The sequence below is a fragment of the Malassezia sympodialis genome, genomic scaffold, assembly GCF_000349305.1.
Source record: "Malassezia sympodialis ATCC 42132 genomic scaffold, msy_sf_5, whole genome shotgun sequence".
Lineage (NCBI taxonomy): Eukaryota > Fungi > Basidiomycota > Malasseziomycetes > Malasseziales > Malasseziaceae > Malassezia > Malassezia sympodialis.
In genome coordinates this window covers 12,840-31,782 of record NW_017387803.1, presented here as the reverse complement: position 1 = coordinate 31,782, position 18,943 = coordinate 12,840, and the positions used below count along the sequence as shown (strand labels likewise).

Here is an 18,943-nt window from a genome sequence, read left to right as displayed (position 1 = left end):
CGAAAACATAGCGACACGCCGCCGCCGCCGCCGCTTCCTCCACATCCCGACATGCGATGCCTCGTGCGGAGCAGCGTGAACATTGACGAGACGTTCCAGGGTGCGTCGCTCCCACTCACACAGTCCCGCACATTGTGCGCCCAGGCGAGACGATCTCGTCGTCGCACATGTGGTCGCGGCCCGGCGGCAAAGGCGCAAACGTCGCGGCGGCGCTGGGCCTCGCGGGCGTGGACGTGACGATGCTCGGCGCCGTGGGGCACGACGCGACGTGGCCGCTCGACGAGCTCGCGAAGCGCCACGTCGACGTGTCGAGCGTGCACGTCTCGAGCGAGGTGCCGACGGGCCGTGCGTTTATCCAGATCGCCGCGGACGACGGCGAGAACTCGATCGTGCTACTCAAGGGCGCGAACTTTGCGCCGAACGAGCGCATGGACGACCCGGCGGCGTGGCTCGGCGCGGACGTGTCGCATCTCGTGCTGCAGAACGAGATCCCGCTCGCGACGACCGAGGCCTTTGTGCGCTACGCACGCACGCGCCCCGGCATCACGACCGTGTTCAACCCCAGCCCCATGCTCACGGCCGACGAGCTGCGCGCGTTCCCGTGGGACGGCATCGACGTGCTCATCGTGAATGAGGGCGAGGCGGCGGACATGCACGAGGCGCTCACCGGCCGCGCGGCTCGCGCGCACCCTGCGCAGGCGCTCGCGCAGGTCCCCGCGTTCGCGTCGATGGCATGGATCATCGTCACGCGCGGCCGCCACGGCTCGAGCGCGGGCGTCCAGATCGACGGCGAGCGCGTATGGATCGATATCCCGGCGGCCTCGACGACGAAGGTCGTCAACACGACGGGCGCCGGCGACACGTTTACGGGCTACCTAGTGTCGGGCCTCATGCGCCTCGGCGAGCTCTCGCGCGAGAGCGTGCATGCGGTGCTGACACGTGCGTCCGTCGCTGCCGCCATGGCCGTAGAAGTCGAGGGCGCGATGGAGAGCATCCCCCCCGCCGAGGCGGTCGCGCGCCGTCTCGCTCCGTAGGCGCACGGGTCTGGCAGGTGGAGGCGCGCGTCGCGCTCCACCGCGCCACGATGGAAGAGGCAGCGATCGCGTCGGGCGCACCCACGTCGTCCGCCCGGTACGTGCGAGGGACGGTGTCGCCGCGCCGTGCGTCGCGCTTCTTCTTGCCGCGCGACTTGAATGTACCACTGGATGCGCCGCCATCGCCGACGCGCACGGGCAAGGCGGCGCGAGGCGCCGAGCGGACGCCGCTCGCGCTGCGTCGGCGCTCCGCCGTGGGCCGGCAGGCGCTGCATGCGTCGGCGCGGCGCCGCCTGCCGTACGAGCTCGCATCGCATGCGTACCTCGCTTCGTTCCACACGGACGCGGACGCGCCGTACCAGCTCGACTCGGGCTGTATACCCCATGGCTATGCGGCGCCCCTCAGCGCGTCGTACATGCACCGCGCGTGCGCGGCGCCCGGCGTGCCGCAGCTGCTCGCTGTCGGCGACGACGAGGGCCGCGTGCACCTGCTCGACACGCTCGTCGCCCCCGCGGCGTGGGAGCCGCGCGCGCTGCGGCACAGCACGCAGCCGCTCATCGATGGCTCGCTCTTTGCGATGGCGTGGCGCCCTGACGACGCGGCGCTCGCGCTCGGCGGGAGCGACTACTCGGTGTCCGTGTGGGACGTGGAGCGGGAGCAGTGCCTCGCCACGTACGATGCGCACCGCGGGAGCCCGCGCGCCCTCGCGTGGGACCCGGCGGGTGGTGGGCAGGTGCTGTGCAGCGGCGCGCGCGACGGCGCCGTGTACGTGTGGGATGTGCGGCAGGCGTCGCCGGCGATGCACCTGCCCGAGGCGCACCGCGCGCGCCGCGCGCGGCGCCGCGCGCCGGCGCACGACGCCGTGACGTCGGTGGCGTACCTGCCGTCCGGCCTGCTGGCCACGGCGGGGAGCAGCACAGCGGCGGTGCGTGTGTGGGAGCCGCGCATGGCGCGGGCCGTGCAGGGGAGCGCCGACCTCTCGCGCGAGATGCCGTGGAACACGCGGCCGCACGGCGTCTCGTCGCTGGCCGTCGCTGCGTCGCGCGGCCGCATGTACGCGGCGTGCACGGACGGGTGCATATACGTGCTGGACACGTCGGACGTGGCGCGCGCTCTTCCGCCCGGCGAGGCGCGCGCCTTGTGGGCGCCTGCCCAGCGGCACAATACGCTGTATGCGCGCCTGGCGCTGTACGAGGACCGGCTTCTCGCGCTGGGATGCAATTCGGGCGACGTGGTGCTATGGGACACGCAAGCGGCGCATGCGCCCGCCGCGGGCCGCGAGGGCGCCGTGGGCGGGGGGCATGTGGTGCCACGGGCCCACGAGGCGCAGTACGTATGTGCACGACTCACGCAGTGCGGAGGTGAACGCGGTGGCATGGAGCCGCGGGCCGCGGGGGCCGACGCTGGCGTCCGCGAGCGACGACGGGACCCTTCGGACGTGGCGGGCGGCCTAGGCCTGGAAGCCGTCGCGCTCGATGATCTCCTTGGTGCGCGCGACGAGCGCGGCGAGCTTGTCGGGCCCCTGCGCGGCGTCGACGTGCGTTACGCGGCGCGGCTTGTCGAGGAGCCCGTGCATTTCCTTGGGCAGCACGCGCGAGTGGAAGAAGGCCGCGGCCTCCTGCTCACTGGACGCAGGCGCGATGGACGAGACGACCGCGTCGGAGAACTTGGCGGGGTGCGCCGTCGAGAGGATGATCTGCGGGTGGCCCGTGGCGACGCGGTTCGCGGCCTCGAAGGCGACGGCCGTGTGCGGGTCCATGAGGTACGCCGCGCGGTCGCTGGTGCCGCTGTAGTAGCGCAGGATCGTAGCGCGCGTCTCGTCGTCCGACACACGCTCGGCGCGGAAGTCGCGGCATGCGATCGCATGCTGTGCCTCGCTCACGGCGATGGCGCCGGTCGACGCGAGCTGCTGCATCCATGCGGCGACCTGGCTGCCGGCGTCGGCGGCCCTGTCGGGGCCTGGCGCGGTCTCGTACGCGAGGTACCAGAGGAGGCGCTCGAAGTTGGACGACACCTGGATGTCCATCGCGGGGCTGAGCGTCGCGCGCACGTCGCTCGCTGTCGGGTCCTTCTCGTAGCGGCCTGTTGCCCAGAAGCGCTGGAGGATGTCGTTCTCGTTCGTGGCCACGACGAGGCGCTCCATCGGGAGGCCGAGGCGCTTGGCGTAGTAGCCCGCGAGCACGTCGCCAAAGTTGCCGGTGGGCACGACGATCTGCACGCGCGAGGCGTCGACGTGGGGGTGTGCGCGGCGCAGCGCAAAGTACGCCGCAAAGTAGTAGACGATCTGCGAGAGGATGCGCGCCCAGTTTATGCTGTTGATGGCGCCGAGGTGGTGCGCGTCGTTGAAGGCCTTGTCGGAGAAGAGCGCCTTGACGATGGCCTGGCAGTCGTCAAAGGTGCCGGGGACCGCGAGGTTGTGCACGTTGTCGTCGAGCACAGTCGTCATCTGCGCCTCCTGGATCGGCGACACGCGGCCCTGGGGGTGCAGGATAAAGACGTGGATGTTGGCCTTGGCGCGCAGGCCCGCGATGGCGGCGCTGCCCGTGTCGCCGCTCGTGGCGCCGACGACCGTGAGCGTGTGCGGCGCGCCGCTGCTCCGCGCGTTGCGGCGCGTGAGGAAGTACTCGAACAGGTGGCCAAGCAGCTGAAGCGCCACGTCCTTGAACGCAAACGTCGGGCCGTGCCACAGCTCGAGGCACCACTCGTGCTCGGACACGCGGTGCAGCGGCGTCACCTCCTCGTGGCGGAAGGACGCGTACGACTTGTGGATCAGCGCACGCAGGTCCTCGGGCGGAATACCGCCCTCCGCCTCGGTCGGCGGCACAAACAGCGAGAGCAGCTGGAACGAGAGCTCCGTGAACGGGGCGTCCTGCCAGGCCGTCGCCCAGTCGGCCGGGAGCGCCGGGATCGACTCGGGCACATACAGACCCCCATTCGGGGCCAGGCCCTGCAGCACAGCCTCCTCGAGCGTGAGCCGCTCAGCGCCGCCGCGCGTGCTCAAGTACTTCATCGCCGGTCCGCCGGCGGCGCGCCGGCGTACGACCCGTCGAGTCACGTGGAAAGCCGCCAGAGCCGCGCGCCGCGGCCCGGCTTGGCATGGCCGACGGACGTGCGCGGCCGCTGGTGTGTGGGGGCGACGAGCCGGCGCCCCCGTTCCCTACGTTTCTGTGTGGAATCGTCGAGCATGGCTTCGGGCGCGGCAGCAAGCAGCTGAACTGCGCGACGGCGAACCTGCCGACGTCGGCCCTCGAGGCGGCGCCGGCGGGCCACCGCCTGACCGACACGGGCGTGTACTTTGGGTGGGCGCAGGTGCGCGTGCGCGGCGATGCGTCGTTCCATGCCGAGGACAGCGCCGTGCACCCCATGGTCATGAGCATCGGATGGAACCCGCAGTTTGAGAACCCGACGCAGTCCGTCGAGGTGCACATCCTGCACGACTTTGCGCACGACTTTTACGGGCGCGAGATGCGCGTGTGCGTGCTGGGGTACATCCGTCCGGAGCGCAAGTACGAGAGCCTCGGTACGTGTGCATGCCTTACACAGACGCCCTCATGCAGGACATTGAGACGGACAAGCAGGTTGGGCAGCGGTCCGTCGCGCGCCCCGCGTACGAGGCGCTGCGGCACGCGCCCGAGTTTGCCATCACATAGGTATCTAGCAGCTCCTACTCTATCCAAGCGACACGTCCGTCACTTGCTCGTCCGCATCACGCACCAGGTCCGTGTACGTCATCCACGAGAGGCGCTTGCGCTCGCCGGACCCGGCGGCCGAGGACAGGCTCGCATCGGGCTGCACCTGCAAGAGCGGCGGCGCGGGCATCTCGGACGAGTCGGCGCTGCGTGGGCGCCGCGCCTGCCATGCTCGCCGGCCCGGCGCGCCCGCGCGCGCGGAGCGCGCGCTCAGAAAGGAGTGCGAGCGCTCCACGCCGGCAGGCGTCAGGGTCGAACCTGGCTGCGGCAAGTCGAGCAGCGTGTAGCGGAACTTGCCCGAGGCGCGCGCGTCGTCGGCGGACGGCGGCAGCGAAAAGTAGCTCGTCGACGCAGGCATCGAGCCCGCCGACTCGATCGGAGACGGCGACGCCACCGGCGCCGGCGAGGCCTGCGACGCGGGATGCACAATCACGTCCGCAAGGCCATCGAGGCTGTGCGCAACCATGGCCGCCTGCCCCTCGGGGATGACGGCCCCGTCAATGCTCAGACTCGGGCTCATGGACGGCGCCATCGAATCAGCGCGCGACCCCGGCGTCGTAGGCATCAGCAGCGTCGAGCGCCGCGAGCCCGCATGGGAGAACGCGCTGGGACTCGGCGGCATGCCCGGGAGGCTCGCCGCGACATGGGACTGCTCCGACAGCAGGCGGCGGTGGCCGCCCGGGCGCGGGGCGCGCGGCTGCCAGCTGTCGTGAGAGACGCCCCGAATGAGCGGCTCGCCGCCCAGCCGCCGCCGCGCGCGCATATCGGGCGACGCGAGCGGCGACGACGAGTGCGATCCGTCGCGCGGCGCCACGATTTCGAGGTCCGTGTCGCCGACGATCGCGTCGGCCGCGCCGTCCAGCACCGTCGGCACGGACGTATCGATGGCCTCCTGGGGCGTGCGCATGTGTGGGCTGCCGCACAGCTCGATATCACGCTCAAATATGCTCGGCTCGGGCGACCGTGGCGCGTTGCGGTGCCGCATCAGTGGCGAGAGCAGCGCCTGCGAGGGCGAGCGCGGACTCGAGAGGGGCCGCCGCAGCCCATTGTCCGCCTGCGCCGCAGGCACGGGCGACGTGGGCGCGCGCCCACGCGGCCCACTGCCCTCATCCGTGCGGCCGCTGAGGGTACGCGACATGGAGCTCGGCACGGGGCTCCAGGCGGGCGCTAGCGGTGGCGCGTAGAGATGGACAAGCTGCGATGCCTGCGCCGGGTCGTCAGGCAGCTCGTTCGCAAGCGGCAGAGGGGACGTCGTAGGAGCCGACGTCCCGAGCGGCGACGCGGCACCAGCGTGCGGCGATGGCGACGGCACGGGCCCCGGCCCCAGCCGCATGGGACTGAGTGGGATCCGGCCCGGCGCATGCAAGCGGAAAGACCCACCCTCGCCGCTCCTTGACGGCTTGGATGAGCTGTCGTTAGCCATGGAGAGCGATCCCCCCGGCGCTGTTGACACGGGAGGCGCTGGTGCGACCATGTTCGTCACGTCGGGCGAGCGAAACGGCCAGCGTGCCACCCGCGCTCGGCGTACCGACGCGCAGCTCGGCGCACAGCCTTTCCAGTAAATGCTGACTAAACACAACAGGCGCGGTGCATGGATCTCCGGGGCTCGAGTTCATGCCTCCAGCGTGCAGCGCGAGCGCGGCCCTGGTGAGGAGTGTCGCGTTGCACACATGCGGCGCCGCGTAGGCGATGAAGAGCGTGCGGCAGGACGTGAGCGCCGCCGTAGCTTTGCACTGCGCGCACAGTCCAAGGTCTGCCGCGTCCACGCGACTCCACGCCCCCACCAACCCGCTGCGACTCCCGCGCAGGGTCACTTGGACGACACGCGACGGCCTCGGCAGCGCGGGCGCGAGTCCTCGCGGCCCTTGGGCGCTCGCCCAGGTCAGGTCCTGGCGCGCGTTTGATCACGTGATGTGTCTTCGCGCTGCGCAGGGCGTCTCTCGACGCCCCCGCCACTTCGCGCAGTTTGAACCCCACAATGACTGCGCCCACACGCCTGTACGTCGGCCGCCTGGCCCCCAGCACAACACGCGACGATGTTTCGGACCTATTCAAGAATGTCGGAGTATGTATGTGCGTGACTGACCGCGCTAGCGCCTCGTGGATGTGCGCGTCCTGAACGGCTTTGGCTTTGTCGAGTTTGAGGACTCGCGCGATGCCGACTATGCCGTGCGCGTACGTACCGAAAATCTCACTCCAGGACTATGACGGCACCATGTTCATGGGCGACCGCATCATTGTGCAGCCGGCCAAGCAGCCTGCGCGTCGCGACCGCGACCGCGATGGGTACGGCCGCGGCCGCGACCGCGACGGGTACGGGCCGCCGCGCGACCGCTACCGCGATGAGCCTCCGCGCGACCGCTACCGCGACGAGCGCCGCCGCGGCCCGCGTCGTGGCCAGTACCGGATCATTGTGTTCAACCTGCCGCCCGGCACGAGCTGGCAGGACCTGAAGGATGTCGGGCGCGAGCACGGCCATGTGACGTTCTCGGACATCAACCCGTACCGGTCGGACGAGGGCGCCCTGGAGTTCGAGACGCGTGAGGACTACGAACGTGCGCTGGCACGCATTGAAGGCACCGAGCTGCGTGGCAACCGCCTCCGGGCCGAGCCCGACGGTGAGCTGCCGCCGCCCGAGCCGTCCTCGTACGACCGCCGCGACCGCAGCCCTGAGGCGCGCGACCGCGACTCGTACGCGCGCGACCGCTACCGCGACGAGCGCCCGCCGCCGCCGATGCGCGGTGACGACCGCTACGAGGACGAGCGCCCTCCGCCGCCGATGCGCGGTGACGACCGCTACGAGGACGAGCCGCGCCGCGACGAGCCTCCGGCGCAAGAGCCGGAGCGCGAGCCTGCGCAGGAGCCTGCGCCGGAGCCCGCGCAGGAGCCCGAGTCTGCACCGGCGCAAGAGCCCGCGCCGGCGGACGCGGCCTAAATGGGCCCCTATAGTCTCTGTATGGCTGGACTGTCCCTCCACGGCGCCGCGGGCCGCCGCCCAGCCGCGGCACGATCACGTGCCGTGACGCGCGATGCTGGCGCAGGGCACGTCGAGCGAGCGCCAGGGGCTGATCGATCCCCCCATGTCCCGGGCGAGTGGGTCGTACGTGGGCGGCGCCGATCCCAATGCGACGGCGATGGCAGGGCCGGCGGGCGTGTCGGCATCGGGGCCTGGGGCAGCCGGTGGCAGCGCCATGTGGGTCCTAGGCTCGAGTGCGGCGCCTGTGCGGCCACAGACCCGCATTGCGCCGGGCCAGGCGAAGCACTCGACGTATGCGAGTCGCATGCGTGCGGGCACGACGACGCTCATGCAGCCGATCTGGCGCGGCTCGCATGAGACAGAGGACCCGCTCTCGACGCGTGGTGGGCGGCATGCCGTGTACTATGGCGAGGACGCCTCGGACGACGACGATATCGAGGTCGACGATGATGACGACGACGATTTTGAATCGCCAGACGACGAGTACGGCTCGCAGACAAGCAGCAAGCGCCGGCGCAGCCACCTGGAAGACCGCGCGTCGAATAGCCCCGCCACCCGGCCCGGCCCGAGCGACGTGGAAGCAGAGGCCGAGTGGGCGGCGCCCGGTAGCCAGCTGGGCCTGCCCGTGCCAAGCAGGCGTCTAGTGGTGCGCCCAGCGAGGCCTGTGCATCCCCCCTACTTTTCCGACGAGCAGCTGGCGCAGCAGGGCGAGGCCCCCGAGGTGCTCGTGCCGATCCGCATCGAGTTCCACACGGACACGCACCGGATCAAGGATGTCTTTCTGTGGAACATCAATGAGCGGCTTATTACGCCGTACCAGTTTGCGCAAATGTTTCTGCAGGACCTGGACCTGCCGATCACGCCGCATGCCTTGCAGATTGAGAACGCGATCATCCAGCAGCTGGCGGACGCCTCGGCCGTGCTGGACAGCGAAGACACGCTGACCCGCATCGTGGACCTCAAGACAGGTGCGCGCGAGCGCAAGCGCCTCGAGGCCGAGGCTGAGGCGCAGCGGCGGCGCCTCGCAGCGACCCAGGCGGCCAGTGCGGACGGATCGTCGTCGCTCTTAGCGCCGCGCAAGCGCGGCCGGCCGCGGAAATACCCGCAGTCCGAGCCCAACGAGGGGTCGCCCACGGTCGAGGCGCCGTTCCCGCTCGCGCCCAGCACGGTGCCCGGCAGCGCACCGTCGGGCGGCGGGCCCGCAGCCGCGCCGCAGGACGAAGACCCGAAGACGGCTGAGAAGGCGCGCATCCACGACATGCTGGTCAGCGTAGATGCCGAGGACGACCTGCGTGTGATTGTCGAGTACAAGGTGCAGATCGCGCGGCACATGCTGCGCGACCGGCTGGAGTGGGACCTGAGCTCCGAGTGGACGCCCGAGGCGTTCGCGCGGACCCTCACGCGCGACTTGGGTCTGCCGCCGGAGGGCCGTGGCATCATTGCACATGCGGTGCACGAGCAGCTGATGCACCACCGGCGCGCCGCGACGGAGCTGGGCCTATTTGGCAGTGGCAAGATATACCGGTGCACGATGGACGAGCTCGAGCAGATTGAGCGGGCTGAGCAGGCGCAGCTAGCCGAGAGTGCTGCGGCCGAGGCACGCAGTGGCGACGCGGACGGCGGCGCGGCGGCGCACCGGCACGCGATGGCCGCGGCGTCGAGTGCGCTGGACGCCCTGGACGAGTACGCGGTGGGTATGCGCGACGAGGTCGGGCCGCCCAATACGCGCAGCCGGCGCATGGCTGCGGGCGCGCAGGGGGCGGCGGACTCGGCGGGTTCGATGCCGTTCCTCCTCCCGGACGAGTCGCTGCCGCTGCCTGTGCGGCGGCAGCAGGCGCTTGCGACGCTACGGGATCTTTTGTCTATCGGGCCACGACCGCTCGAGGGCGCGTGGCGCGACTTTGGCGATGTCGCTGACTTTGGGCCGCTGCTCGAGTACCTGAGCGATGCGGAGCTCGAGAAGATGGAGGAGGCGGACCTCCGGGCGAGTCGGTACGTACACCTTCCTCACCGCAGGCGCAACCGCCGCGAGGCGCAGCGCACGGGGCGCACGCGCCGAGGGTGACAAATGGTCACGTGAATTATAGCTATGGAAGTTCTGTGCATCACGTGTAGACTAGCCGCCTTCTTGTAGCGCCGGCGTCTGCGAACCTCTGTCCTCCTTGTCCACGATGGGTGCGTAGTGCTCGACGCTGACCGGCAGCTGTTGGCAAGAACAAGAAGCTCTCCAAGGGTAAGGGTAATAAGAAGCGTGTGGTCGACCCCTTCACCCGCAAGGAGTGGTACGACATCAAGGCGCCTGTGTTCTTCGAGAACCGCAACGTCGGCAAGACCATTGTCAACCGTTCGCAGGGTCTGAGTATGTACACGGATGACTGACCCGACAGAGAATGCCTCGGACGCTCTCAAGGGCCGTATCCTCGAGCAGTCGCTTGCTGACCTGAACAAGGACGACGAGCAGGCCTTCCGCAAGTTCCGCCTGCGCATCGACGAGGTGCAGGGCCGTAACTGCCTGACCAACTTTTACGGTATGGACTTCACGCAGGACAAGGTCCGCTCGCTCGTGCGCAAGTGGCAGACGCTCATTGAGGCCTACCAGGACGTGAAGACCACCGACGGCTACCTCCTCCGTGTGTTCGCCATCGGCTTCACGCGCCGCCGCGCGAACCAGGTGAAGAAGACCACCTACGCCAAGTCGTCGCAGATCCGTGCCATCCGCAAGAAGATGTTCGAGGTGATCCAGCGCGAGTCGTCGTCGTGCGACCTGCGCGAGTTCGTGGCCAAGCTGATCCCCGAGGTCATGGGCCGCGAGATCGAGAAGAGCACCCAGGGCATCTACCCGCTCAAGGACGTGTACATCCGCAAGGTCAAGGTGCTGAAGCGCCCGAAGTTCGACGTCGGCAAGCTCTACGAGCTGCACGGTGGTGCGGCCGTCGTCGGTGCGGAGGACGTCGGCACCAAGATCAAGAGCGGCGAGTTCAAGGAGCCCGAGATCCAGGCCTCGGTCTAAAAGAGGAGGCAGGGGCTGTTGCCGCTTCTGCGATGTCTCTTCATGATGCTGCAGGCACGTCGTAACGACGGGCGCCTCGCACCCCGTAGCGTCGCCCAGCAGCGTGCTTGTCTAGTAGAAAATATCCTTCATCTATTCGGCCGCGCATCGGGCCTGCCGCACGCCACGATGGCCAAGGGCGCGCAGAAACGCATCGCATCGACGAATGCCCGTGCGGTACAGACGCTAGCGCTGGGCTTTGCCATCAGCAACACGCTGTACGTGCTCGCACAGCTCGTGCGGTACCGCTCCCCCCGCTGGCCGGCGGCTGTGCTGGTGCCGTACCTGCTGACCGAGGCGGTCGCTGCGGGCCTCGCGTGGCAGCTCGTCGGCATGGCGCGCCATGGCGCCGACCTAGCGCAGGCCGGCCTCACCGCGTACATGTTCGACATCGTCTACATCACATGGTTCGTCCACGGCACGACGGCGCTCGTCTCCCGCCACTTCTGGTGGACCTACCTGGTGGTGCGTACGGCAAGCTCACACAGATCCCCTTGTATGCCCTGTACCTGCTCTACACGCACATCCTCGCGCCATACGTGCTCGGACGCGGTCGCGCGCCGCCGCAGGCCACACACGACAAGGCGCCCGCCGCCAGCAACGAGCCGGCGCTGAGCAAGCGCCAGGCCAAGCTCCAGGCGCGCCAGGCGCGCGGCGCCACGGTCCGGCAAGTGCGTCGTGCGTAGCCATAGGCCCACTACCGATTCTATGACGCCGGCCCACTGGGCGGCCGCGGCTCGGGCGTCGGCGACGCAGCGCCCGAGGCCTTCTTCTTGCGCTGCATCGCCAAGCGGTTCGCCAGCTGCAAGAGCTCGAGCTGGCCCGGCGAGAGCCGCACCGTGCTGCTGCCGCCCGCCTGCTGCTTCTTCAGGAGAGCAATGAGCCCAGCCGCCTCGGGGTGCGCGGCCAGCGCCGACAGCGCCGACAGCGGATCGTCGCTCTTGTCGGCGGGCCGCGCAGCCGCNCGCTCGGGGCCGACACGGGGATGCGAGGCACCTTCGGCACCTCGAGGCGCTGGTCGCTCGCCGGCACGCTCGGCGCCGCGGGGCGCCGCCGGGGCCGAGGCTGCCGGGGCCGAGGCTGCGGCGGCGCCCTCGGGGCTCTTGGCCTTCTTCATCTTCTCCTTGAGGTGCGAGACCAGGTACGTCTGTAGGACCTGCAAGGCCTGCTGTGCGCCGAGGCCCTCGATCTGGGACAGCTGCTCGCTCGACAGGTGGCCAAACACGGCCGGGCTCAGGTACAGCTGGCCCTGGTGGTGCGCAATCGGCGGCGCCTCGAGGAGCGACTCGATGGACCCAGGCGCGCCTTTGCCCTGGGCGGCGGTGCGCTCGGCGGTCGGCGGCACACCCACAACAAGGGGAATGCGCGGCATGGCACGCGCAGCGTCCGGGGGCGTCGCGCCCGTGCGGCTGTGTGACACGGGCGCCGGCGCGGCGGGAGAGGGGGTATCGTCGGTCGCCGGGGCGCTCGCAGCGGCGGCGGCCGCGCCGTCCTGGCGCGACGCCGCGCTGTGGGCCTTGGCGAGGTCCGTGGTGCTGAGCGTGTAAAAGATGCCCTTGCCCGGCTCGTCGGGCCGCCGCGGGATCTTGCAGAACTCGCGGCTCGTGCCGATCGTGTGCCGGATCGAGCTCTGCCAGTCGCGCCCGTTCTTGCGCCCATTCTGGCTGAACCACGGGTAGGTGTTCTGGAGCCACTCGTACACCTCCTGCAGGGTCAGCTTGTGCCCTTTCTTCGCACACGACTCGGACGAGAGCGCATTGGTGATGAGCTGCACGTTCGACAGGTCCGGCTTCTGGAACGCGGGCACAGGGCCAAGCGTGTGGGCGGCCACGGCGAGGGCGGAGAGCGCAGGCGACGTGCTTGCGCGGGCGCTGTCCGCGTCGGCCTCGCCCTCGCTCTTGACGCTGTGGCTGGCGGCCGGGTCGGCCGCCGCATCGTCCGTCGGGCGGCGCCGCTTGGCGTCGCTGGCATCGCCGTCGGCGCCAGGCGCGCCGCTCCGTGCCTCGTCGGTGTGCGGTCGCTTGAGCGCCTTGCCGAGCTTCGCGCGCGGCTTGAGCACAAACTTCGGCGCGGGTGCGGCGCTGGGCGCCGGCAACTCGTCCGCGTCCGAGAGCTCGGACGACGAGGCAGCGGCGAGCAGCTCGTGGTCCGACTCGCCGCTGTCCGCGGCATCGTCCGCGTCAGGCGGCGGCGGGAGCACAAAGTAGAATACGCGCTCGGCGATCTGGATCTTGGTCCTCGCGCCGAGCGGCACCACCCCGTTCATGCTGACCCACACGTCGTCGACAAACGCCCCGTTGCGGCCGAGCACCTCGAGGAGGAAGCGGCCCTCGGGCTTGGACGGCGATGCGCTCCGGGCGCTGCCGGCCGCCTCGTCGTGGCCGGGCGCCGCGCCGGGCGGCGCCAGCATGGGCGACATGGGCAGGGAGCTGCGGTAATAGTCCGGCTGGACCGAGTAAAAGATGCGCGCGTGCAGTCGGGAGATGGACTTGAGGGGGCCCAAGTCCACGTCCACGTCCTTGCCTGCGCGCCACGCCGGCGAGGCGGACGCAGGCGCCTGGGGCCGCCGGCCAATGGTGACCTGGAGTGTCTGGATGTAGTAGGAAAAGCCAGGGAACTCGAGCTTGGCATACGCGCGGATAGGGCCCTCGGGCTCCGACGACGCCGACGGCGCATTTCGGTCGGCCCACGACGCAGACCGCGACATGGGCGCCTCCTTGGCGCGCGATGGCTCGGCCGCCGCCGTGGACGGTGCGCCGGGCAGGGGCGCGCCGACTTGCGCAGACGCACTGGACACGGACATACAGGCACCGTGTTGCACAGACAGCCAACGACCCACGCTGGGTGCTTAGGCGGCGTTCCGCACTCGCTGGTCTGCCACCCGCGCGGGTTTTGCAAGGGCGCGAAGGCGCGACGAGCCAGGGCGTCGACCCTCGGGGCCGTGTATGGGATCTATGCGTGCGCGCCGTGCGCCGTGCGCGCCGCGCTCCACTAGGGCGAGGCGGCGCGGCGCTGCTGCTTCTTGCGCTTGTTCTGCTTGCGCCGGCGCGCCTTGTCCCACTGCGACTGCAGGACACTGGGCGCGAGTGCGCGCGGGACCTGCGCGCCGCCGCGCATGGGGCCCCATGACTGCTTGATGAGCAGCTCGAGGCGCTGGCTCATCTGGCGGCGCGCGATCTCGCGGTTCTGCGCGCGGCTGCGCGTCGCCTGGCAGGTGATGCGCGTGCCCGTCGGCTCGTGGACGAGCTCCACGTTCGTAGAGAGCTTGTTGATGGCCTGTCCGCCTGGGCCGCGCCCCCGGATGAAGCGCTCGCGCAGGTCCGACTCGTCCAGCGTGATCGGCCGCTTCTTGGAGCCATCGCGCGCAAACTCGTACGCGCCTGTGTGGAACCAGTCGGGCAGCGTCCCCGGCGGCACGCGCGTGGGGGGCGCGTCTGCGCTGCCGGCGGCCGCTGCGTCGTCGACGTACTCGCTGTCCGTGGCGGGTCTAGCTGGGATGAGTGGCACACACGTACAGCCCCGCGTCGTCCTCGAGCCACCGGCCCATTTCGTCGGCGCCCTGCTCCAGCGACGCCCATTCGTAACGGTCCACATCGCCCTCGTCGTCGTCGCGCTGCGCTTCGATGCGGTGCCTCTCGAACCACGGCACTTGGCGTGCCTCGCGCTCGGCCAGGGCGCGTGCGGTCCACACGACCCGCGCGGGGAAGAAGGGCTCAAAGTGGAACTCCGGGAGCGCCTCGGGGCCGAGCAGGTGGGGGTAGTCGACAGCCGCGCGCGCCATCGAGAGGGGCGGGTCCACGAGCTGCAGCGCCGACAGGGGGTGCGACGACGCATACTGCTCGGCGACGGCGCACACGGCCCCCGCCGCCGTGAGCGCCGGCGGAAAGGGCGGCACGCCCACCTCGGGCGGCGGGTGGCGCAGCAGGCGCACCATCTCGTCCTCCATCAGCGCGAGGATCTCGGACGGCGGGCGGCCGTGCGTGTCTGGGTCCAGATCGAGAAACAGGCTCGAGAAGCCCTGCTCGCGCAGGTGCGTCCACAGAGGCGCGAATTGCCTAGGTAAGTTCGGCAGCGTACTCTTGCGCCGGTGCACCGCCCGTCCAGCGCGGCGCGGCAATGAATAGGAGCGGCGTAGGCACCTCGCGCGGCGCTGCCTCGCTCGCAGGCACATGCCGCAGCGTCGACACCCACCGCCGCAGCGCACCGAGGCCCCCGCGCGCGCGCCGAGCGCTCGCGCCGTACCACGGCATGCTCGTCGTATCACGTGAAGCGCGTGCGAGGCGGCTCAGCGGCGCACGGTGCCGCGCCATGGGCGACACCTGCGTGGCGGTCGCCGCGCACGGCTACTACTGCTTTGACGTGCTTGTGCACGCGCTGGAGGGCGGCGCTGTGCCTGCGTGGGTGGCGCCCGGCGAGGGATGCCATGTGTACGTGACCGCACTCACACCAGGCCGCTGTTCGTCTCGTGGTACACGGCGCCGCACGGGCGCACCGAAGCGAAGCGCCTGCGTGGGTGCATAGGCACGTTTGCGCCGCAGGCACTGCCCGAGGGCCTCGCGCGCTATGCGCTGCAGGCGGCGCTGCATGACTCGCGCTTCCCGCCGATCCGCCGCGCCGAGTGCGATGCGCTCGTGTGCACGGTGAGCTTCCTGAGCCCGAAGGAGCCGTGCCGCGATCCGTGGGACTGGGTCGTCGGCGTGCACGGCGTGTACGTGACGTGGCATGCACCCGGCGGAGCGAGGCTCACGGCGACCTTCCTGCCCGACGTGGCGCCTGCGCAGGGCTGGGACAAGCGGGCGACGATAGACCATGCGCTGCGCAAGGCAGGGTGGCGCGGCGACATCACCGAGGCACTGCGCTCCGAGCTCGCGGTGGAGCGGTACCAGAGCCACACGGCCACCGTGACGTGGGCCGAGTATGTGGCAGCTGTGCGTCATAGAGGCTAGCTACGGGGTATCACCGGGGCTCGGCGCCGAATCATCGTGCGCCGCGGAATGTGCGTATCCAAAGAGCGACTGGTACGACGGCTGCGAGGGCAGCACATGCGTGCGGAGCGTGTCGGGCGGCGGCGGCGTGCCGTCCGGCTCGGCGCTGTCCGGCGCCGGGAACAGCGCGCGGTCCTCGTCGCTCGGCTCGCCCGCGTCCCGCGAGTCACGGCGGGGCAGGCCGGGCGCCGGCGCGCGCGTGTCGGTGCCCGCCTCAGGGCCGGCGCTCGTGGGCTGGAGGATCGTGAACAGCTCCCCGTCGCGCTTCGGTGGCCCGTACGAGCAAAAGGGGTCGGGGATATTCGCCATCATCGACTCGAGCACGGGGTCCGTCACCGCCTTCGCCGAGAGTCGGTCCGCGATGTCGACTTGCGCGCGCACGAGGAGCATGACTTTGGACGCGAGGAAGGACCACGTCTGCTCCTCGTTGTCGAGCACGTCCGTGTAGTGGCGTGCCTTGGTTTCTTCCATTTCGTTGACCTTGTCCTGCAGCTCGGTGAGCATCGTGCGGAAGCTGTTCAGGTCGCGCTTCTTCTTGCGCCCCTCCTTCTGGTACTTGGTCTCGATGTCCTTGAGCACGCGGCTCTGTGCGGCCAGCGTGGCCTCGTGCGCGTGCTGCCGCTCGTGCACGCTCGTGCGGTACACGTCCAGCTGGCTCAGCAGCGGGATCGAGAACTCTTTCCAGAACGTGTCGCACAGCACCTGCTCGTAGTTCGACTTGAGGTAGTGCAGGCCACAGGCGGCCTGGAGCGCGGGGCCGCTCGCGTGCGCGCCCTTCATGCGCGAGCAGTCTTCGAGGGCCTCGGCGAGCTCCGATGACGCCTTAGACATGGCCAGCATCGACGCCGTATACGCCTTGGACGCGCTGAGCAGGCGCTCGTACGCCCCGAGGCTCGCGCTGATGTCCGCGCGGCGGATGTACACGGGCGGCCGGTTCGGCAGGTCGATGCTGGACGCCTGCGTCATGTGGTCGATGGTCTGGATCGACCGCGCGTAGCTCGACGGCGTCGCGGTGGCGTCGGCGTCGTCCATGGGCGTCAGGCTGCGGGGGGGCGAAATGCGTCAAATGTGCAATTTTCGGGGCACTGCCGCACGCCGCGTGTTTATGTCGCGCGTGGAGCACGGCCGAGCCACCTCCCTTCATCATGGTGCGTGGCCTTGGCCCTAACCTGGCAGGCGGACACGGAGATCAAGGAGGCATTTGCCCTATTCGACAAGAAGGGATCCGGAACGATCGCAAGCGAGAACCTCGGTGATCTGCTGCGTGCGCTGGGCCAGAATCCTACGCAGGCGGAGGTCGCCCAGCTCGCGGCCGGCGCCCCGGGCGAGAGTACGTGTCGAGTGGCGCTCACAAGCAGTCGACTACGCGACGTTCACCAAGATCCTGAACCGGCCCAATGGCTTCAAGCCGGCGGGCACACCAGGTGCGTTGCTGCCGCGCTCACACACAGAGGAGTTCATCCGCGGCTTCCAGGTGTTCGACAAGGACGGCACCGGCCAGATCGGCGTGGGCGAGCTGCGCTACGTGCTGACGAGCCTGGGCGAGAAGCTCTCGGACGAGGAGGTCGACGAGCTGCTCAAGGGCGTGGCGGTCAGCAGGTATGTGCTGCACACTGACCCTAGCGACGGCAGCATCAACTACGAGACATTTGTGCGCCAGATCCTGTCGCAGTAGACACGCCGCCAAGCGCGACATAGTACCGCTAGGACCCCACGAGCTACACAAGGATGCTGCGCTGCCGCATGCGCGTAGGCACAACTGCCAAGAGGATATTTTGGAGTATAGGAACGAGGCCGGCAGACAGGCCGCCGCCTCCTCTATAAGGAGATCTGCGACCGGGCGCGATATCGTCCACGCACCCACGCAGGGCGCCACCCAGAGGCAAGGCGCTTAGTCGCTGCCGGTGCGGGCTGCTTGTTAGTGGCGACCGGGCGTCCATACATACTGTAGACCAGCTGACCGTGGTGGTGGATCAGGGGCTTGATCTGGCCCTCACGCTCAAAGTGGCGGATGGCGAGGCGGGCGACCGAGCCGTTGATCTTCAGACGGTCAATCAGCACCGACGGCGTGATCATCTTGAAGGTGGGCACCTCCTTGATGACCTTCTCGTACAGCGGCTTGTCGAGGTGGACGGCGTTCTGGGCCTTGTCCTTAACACGGCCCTTCGACCACTTCTTCTTCTTACCGGCCTTCGAGGCGGACGCAAGAATGGCAGACTTCTTAGGAGGCATCTGTGGCGTAAGTCTGGCGAGCCGAGCGTACGTTGGCTAAGACGTCGTGAGGACAGAAGCGAGGCCGGCGGCGCGGCACTAAAACTAGGTAGCCTGGAAAAATGTACACGTGACTACGGCCGACCTACAGCACGAGTTTCAGTCCGGCGGCGTATACGTAAGCACCAAAGAGCAACACGCTCGCCGTCGCGTAGCCGAGGTCGAGGCGCACGATGGCGAAGATCCACAGCGTGCCGAGCGCTGGCGTGCGCGCAAGGGAGATATCGTACGAGGCCCGCGCGTGAGCAGCCAAACGTACCTTGTTCACAACATAGGCCAAATAGCAGCCAGCCAGCGTGCCGATCACGAACATGACCGCCTGCGTGAGCCACTTGCGCCGCTCGCGCAAGTCTGTGTGAGCCAGCGCGCAACGTACTCCACCATATGAGCAGGACAAGGGCTGCAGAGTCAGTGCTTGCGCTCCTTGCCGGCACGTACGCGGAAGCCGCTGGGCCAGTGTGGCCACTTCGCCAGCGAAGGTGCTCTCCTGGTGGTACTGCTTCTGCGCAAGCAGGTTGAGCAGCTCAAAGATAAACCCAAAGGGAATGCACCATAGTGCCAAATCAAAGAGGAGCTCGGCTCTCTCGCTCAGCCTCCCATCCTGCAGGTCTTCATACAGATCGGTCGCATTGGGTTCGAGGCCCCCCTCGTCGTCCTCGACCCTGTCCAGGTCCGAGTCCGAGTCCTGCAGGCTCCATTCGTCGAGCGAGCTGGTGCCATCAGGGTCGTCAGGCACCACGGGACGGCCGCGGTGGCGCACGGACGACGTCACTGGGCTGCTCTCGCTCGACACGACTGGGCCCTGGAGCGACGCATCGCTTTCGATCTCCTCCAGGACGGCCATCACGCGAGGACGCACAGGCCGCCTGGCCGCCCGCCCGCCGGGTGGAGCGCGTGCCACGCGGTGCCCCCCTGCCACCCGTTCGGCCGAACACCG

General features: G+C 69.4%; 13 protein-coding genes and 2 pseudogenes across 15 annotated transcripts; 9 read left to right on the top strand and 6 right to left on the bottom strand.

Annotated features, from left to right (window-relative positions):
• Positions 1 to 51: 51 nt before the first annotated feature.
• Positions 52 to 1,034, top strand: MSY001_1206 (uncharacterized protein; the record flags this gene model as incomplete). Its single annotated transcript, XM_018886319.1, has 2 exons — positions 52 to 100; positions 124 to 1,034. The coding sequence occupies 2 exons, from the start codon at positions 52 to 54 to the stop codon at positions 1,032 to 1,034; spliced, it is 960 nt and encodes a 319-aa protein (XP_018739804.1).
• Positions 1,035 to 1,084: 50 nt separating this feature from the next.
• On the top strand, positions 1,085 to 2,489 carry MSY001_1205 (uncharacterized protein; the record flags this gene model as incomplete). Its single annotated transcript, XM_018886318.1, has 2 exons — positions 1,085 to 2,364; positions 2,390 to 2,489. 2 exons carry the CDS (start codon positions 1,085 to 1,087, stop codon positions 2,487 to 2,489), a joined length of 1,380 nt encoding a protein of 459 aa, XP_018739803.1.
• Positions 2,486 to 4,045, bottom strand: MSY001_1204 (uncharacterized protein; the record flags this gene model as incomplete). Its single annotated transcript, XM_018886317.1, has 1 exon — positions 2,486 to 4,045. One exon carries the CDS (start codon positions 4,043 to 4,045, stop codon positions 2,486 to 2,488), a length of 1,560 nt encoding a protein of 519 aa, XP_018739802.1.
• Positions 4,046 to 4,131: 86 nt separating this feature from the next.
• MSY001_1203 (uncharacterized protein) lies at positions 4,132 to 4,685 on the top strand (the record flags this gene model as incomplete). The annotated part of the gene is made up of 2 exons (XM_018886314.1): positions 4,132 to 4,555; positions 4,579 to 4,685. 2 exons carry the CDS (start codon positions 4,132 to 4,134, stop codon positions 4,683 to 4,685), a joined length of 531 nt encoding a protein of 176 aa, XP_018739801.1.
• A 19-nt stretch (positions 4,686 to 4,704) lies between these two features.
• MSY001_1202 (uncharacterized protein) lies at positions 4,705 to 6,198 on the bottom strand (the record flags this gene model as incomplete). The annotated part of the gene is made up of 1 exon (XM_018886313.1): positions 4,705 to 6,198. One exon carries the CDS (start codon positions 6,196 to 6,198, stop codon positions 4,705 to 4,707), a length of 1,494 nt encoding a protein of 497 aa, XP_018739800.1.
• Positions 6,199 to 6,702: 504 nt separating this feature from the next.
• MSY001_1201 (uncharacterized protein) lies at positions 6,703 to 7,659 on the top strand (the record flags this gene model as incomplete). The annotated part of the gene is made up of 3 exons (XM_018886312.1): positions 6,703 to 6,789; positions 6,819 to 6,899; positions 6,925 to 7,659. The coding sequence occupies 3 exons, from the start codon at positions 6,703 to 6,705 to the stop codon at positions 7,657 to 7,659; spliced, it is 903 nt and encodes a 300-aa protein (XP_018739799.1).
• Positions 7,660 to 7,915: 256 nt separating this feature from the next.
• MSY001_1200 (uncharacterized protein) lies at positions 7,916 to 9,766 on the top strand (the record flags this gene model as incomplete). The annotated part of the gene is made up of 2 exons (XM_018886311.1): positions 7,916 to 9,693; positions 9,718 to 9,766. 2 exons carry the CDS (start codon positions 7,916 to 7,918, stop codon positions 9,764 to 9,766), a joined length of 1,827 nt encoding a protein of 608 aa, XP_018739798.1.
• Positions 9,767 to 9,906: 140 nt separating this feature from the next.
• On the top strand, positions 9,907 to 10,711 carry MSY001_1199 (annotated as a pseudogene). The gene is made up of 2 exons: positions 9,907 to 10,038; positions 10,091 to 10,711. Coding segments are annotated over exons 1-2 (753 nt in total).
• A 168-nt stretch (positions 10,712 to 10,879) lies between these two features.
• Positions 10,880 to 11,436, top strand: MSY001_1198 (uncharacterized protein; the record flags this gene model as incomplete). The annotated part of the gene is made up of 2 exons (XM_018886310.1): positions 10,880 to 11,215; positions 11,239 to 11,436. The coding sequence occupies 2 exons, from the start codon at positions 10,880 to 10,882 to the stop codon at positions 11,434 to 11,436; spliced, it is 534 nt and encodes a 177-aa protein (XP_018739797.1).
• A 20-nt stretch (positions 11,437 to 11,456) lies between these two features.
• Positions 11,457 to 13,553, bottom strand: MSY001_1197 (uncharacterized protein; the record flags this gene model as incomplete). Its single annotated transcript, XM_018886309.1, has 1 exon — positions 11,457 to 13,553. One exon carries the CDS (start codon positions 13,551 to 13,553, stop codon positions 11,457 to 11,459), a length of 2,097 nt encoding a protein of 698 aa, XP_018739796.1.
• A 188-nt stretch (positions 13,554 to 13,741) lies between these two features.
• On the bottom strand, positions 13,742 to 14,804 carry MSY001_1196 (annotated as a pseudogene). Its single transcript has 2 exons — positions 14,290 to 14,804; positions 13,742 to 14,237 (listed from the first exon to the last, which is right to left on the bottom strand). Coding segments are annotated over exons 1-2 (1,011 nt in total).
• Positions 14,805 to 15,058: 254 nt separating this feature from the next.
• Positions 15,059 to 15,655, top strand: MSY001_1195 (uncharacterized protein; the record flags this gene model as incomplete). Its single annotated transcript, XM_018886308.1, has 3 exons — positions 15,059 to 15,177; positions 15,201 to 15,578; positions 15,637 to 15,655. 3 exons carry the CDS (start codon positions 15,059 to 15,061, stop codon positions 15,653 to 15,655), a joined length of 516 nt encoding a protein of 171 aa, XP_018739795.1.
• A 41-nt stretch (positions 15,656 to 15,696) lies between these two features.
• Positions 15,697 to 16,767, bottom strand: MSY001_1194 (uncharacterized protein; the record flags this gene model as incomplete). The annotated part of the gene is made up of 1 exon (XM_018886307.1): positions 15,697 to 16,767. One exon carries the CDS (start codon positions 16,765 to 16,767, stop codon positions 15,697 to 15,699), a length of 1,071 nt encoding a protein of 356 aa, XP_018739794.1.
• Positions 16,768 to 16,792: 25 nt separating this feature from the next.
• On the top strand, positions 16,793 to 17,410 carry MSY001_1193 (uncharacterized protein; the record flags this gene model as incomplete). The annotated part of the gene is made up of 5 exons (XM_018886306.1): positions 16,793 to 16,803; positions 16,856 to 16,883; positions 16,912 to 17,065; positions 17,094 to 17,159; positions 17,187 to 17,410. 5 exons carry the CDS (start codon positions 16,793 to 16,795, stop codon positions 17,408 to 17,410), a joined length of 483 nt encoding a protein of 160 aa, XP_018739793.1.
• Positions 17,411 to 17,626: 216 nt separating this feature from the next.
• On the bottom strand, positions 17,627 to 17,967 carry MSY001_1192 (uncharacterized protein; the record flags this gene model as incomplete). Its single annotated transcript, XM_018886305.1, has 2 exons — positions 17,627 to 17,646; positions 17,682 to 17,967. The coding sequence occupies 2 exons, from the start codon at positions 17,965 to 17,967 to the stop codon at positions 17,627 to 17,629; spliced, it is 306 nt and encodes a 101-aa protein (XP_018739792.1).
• Between the last annotated feature and the right edge of the window lie 976 nt (positions 17,968 to 18,943).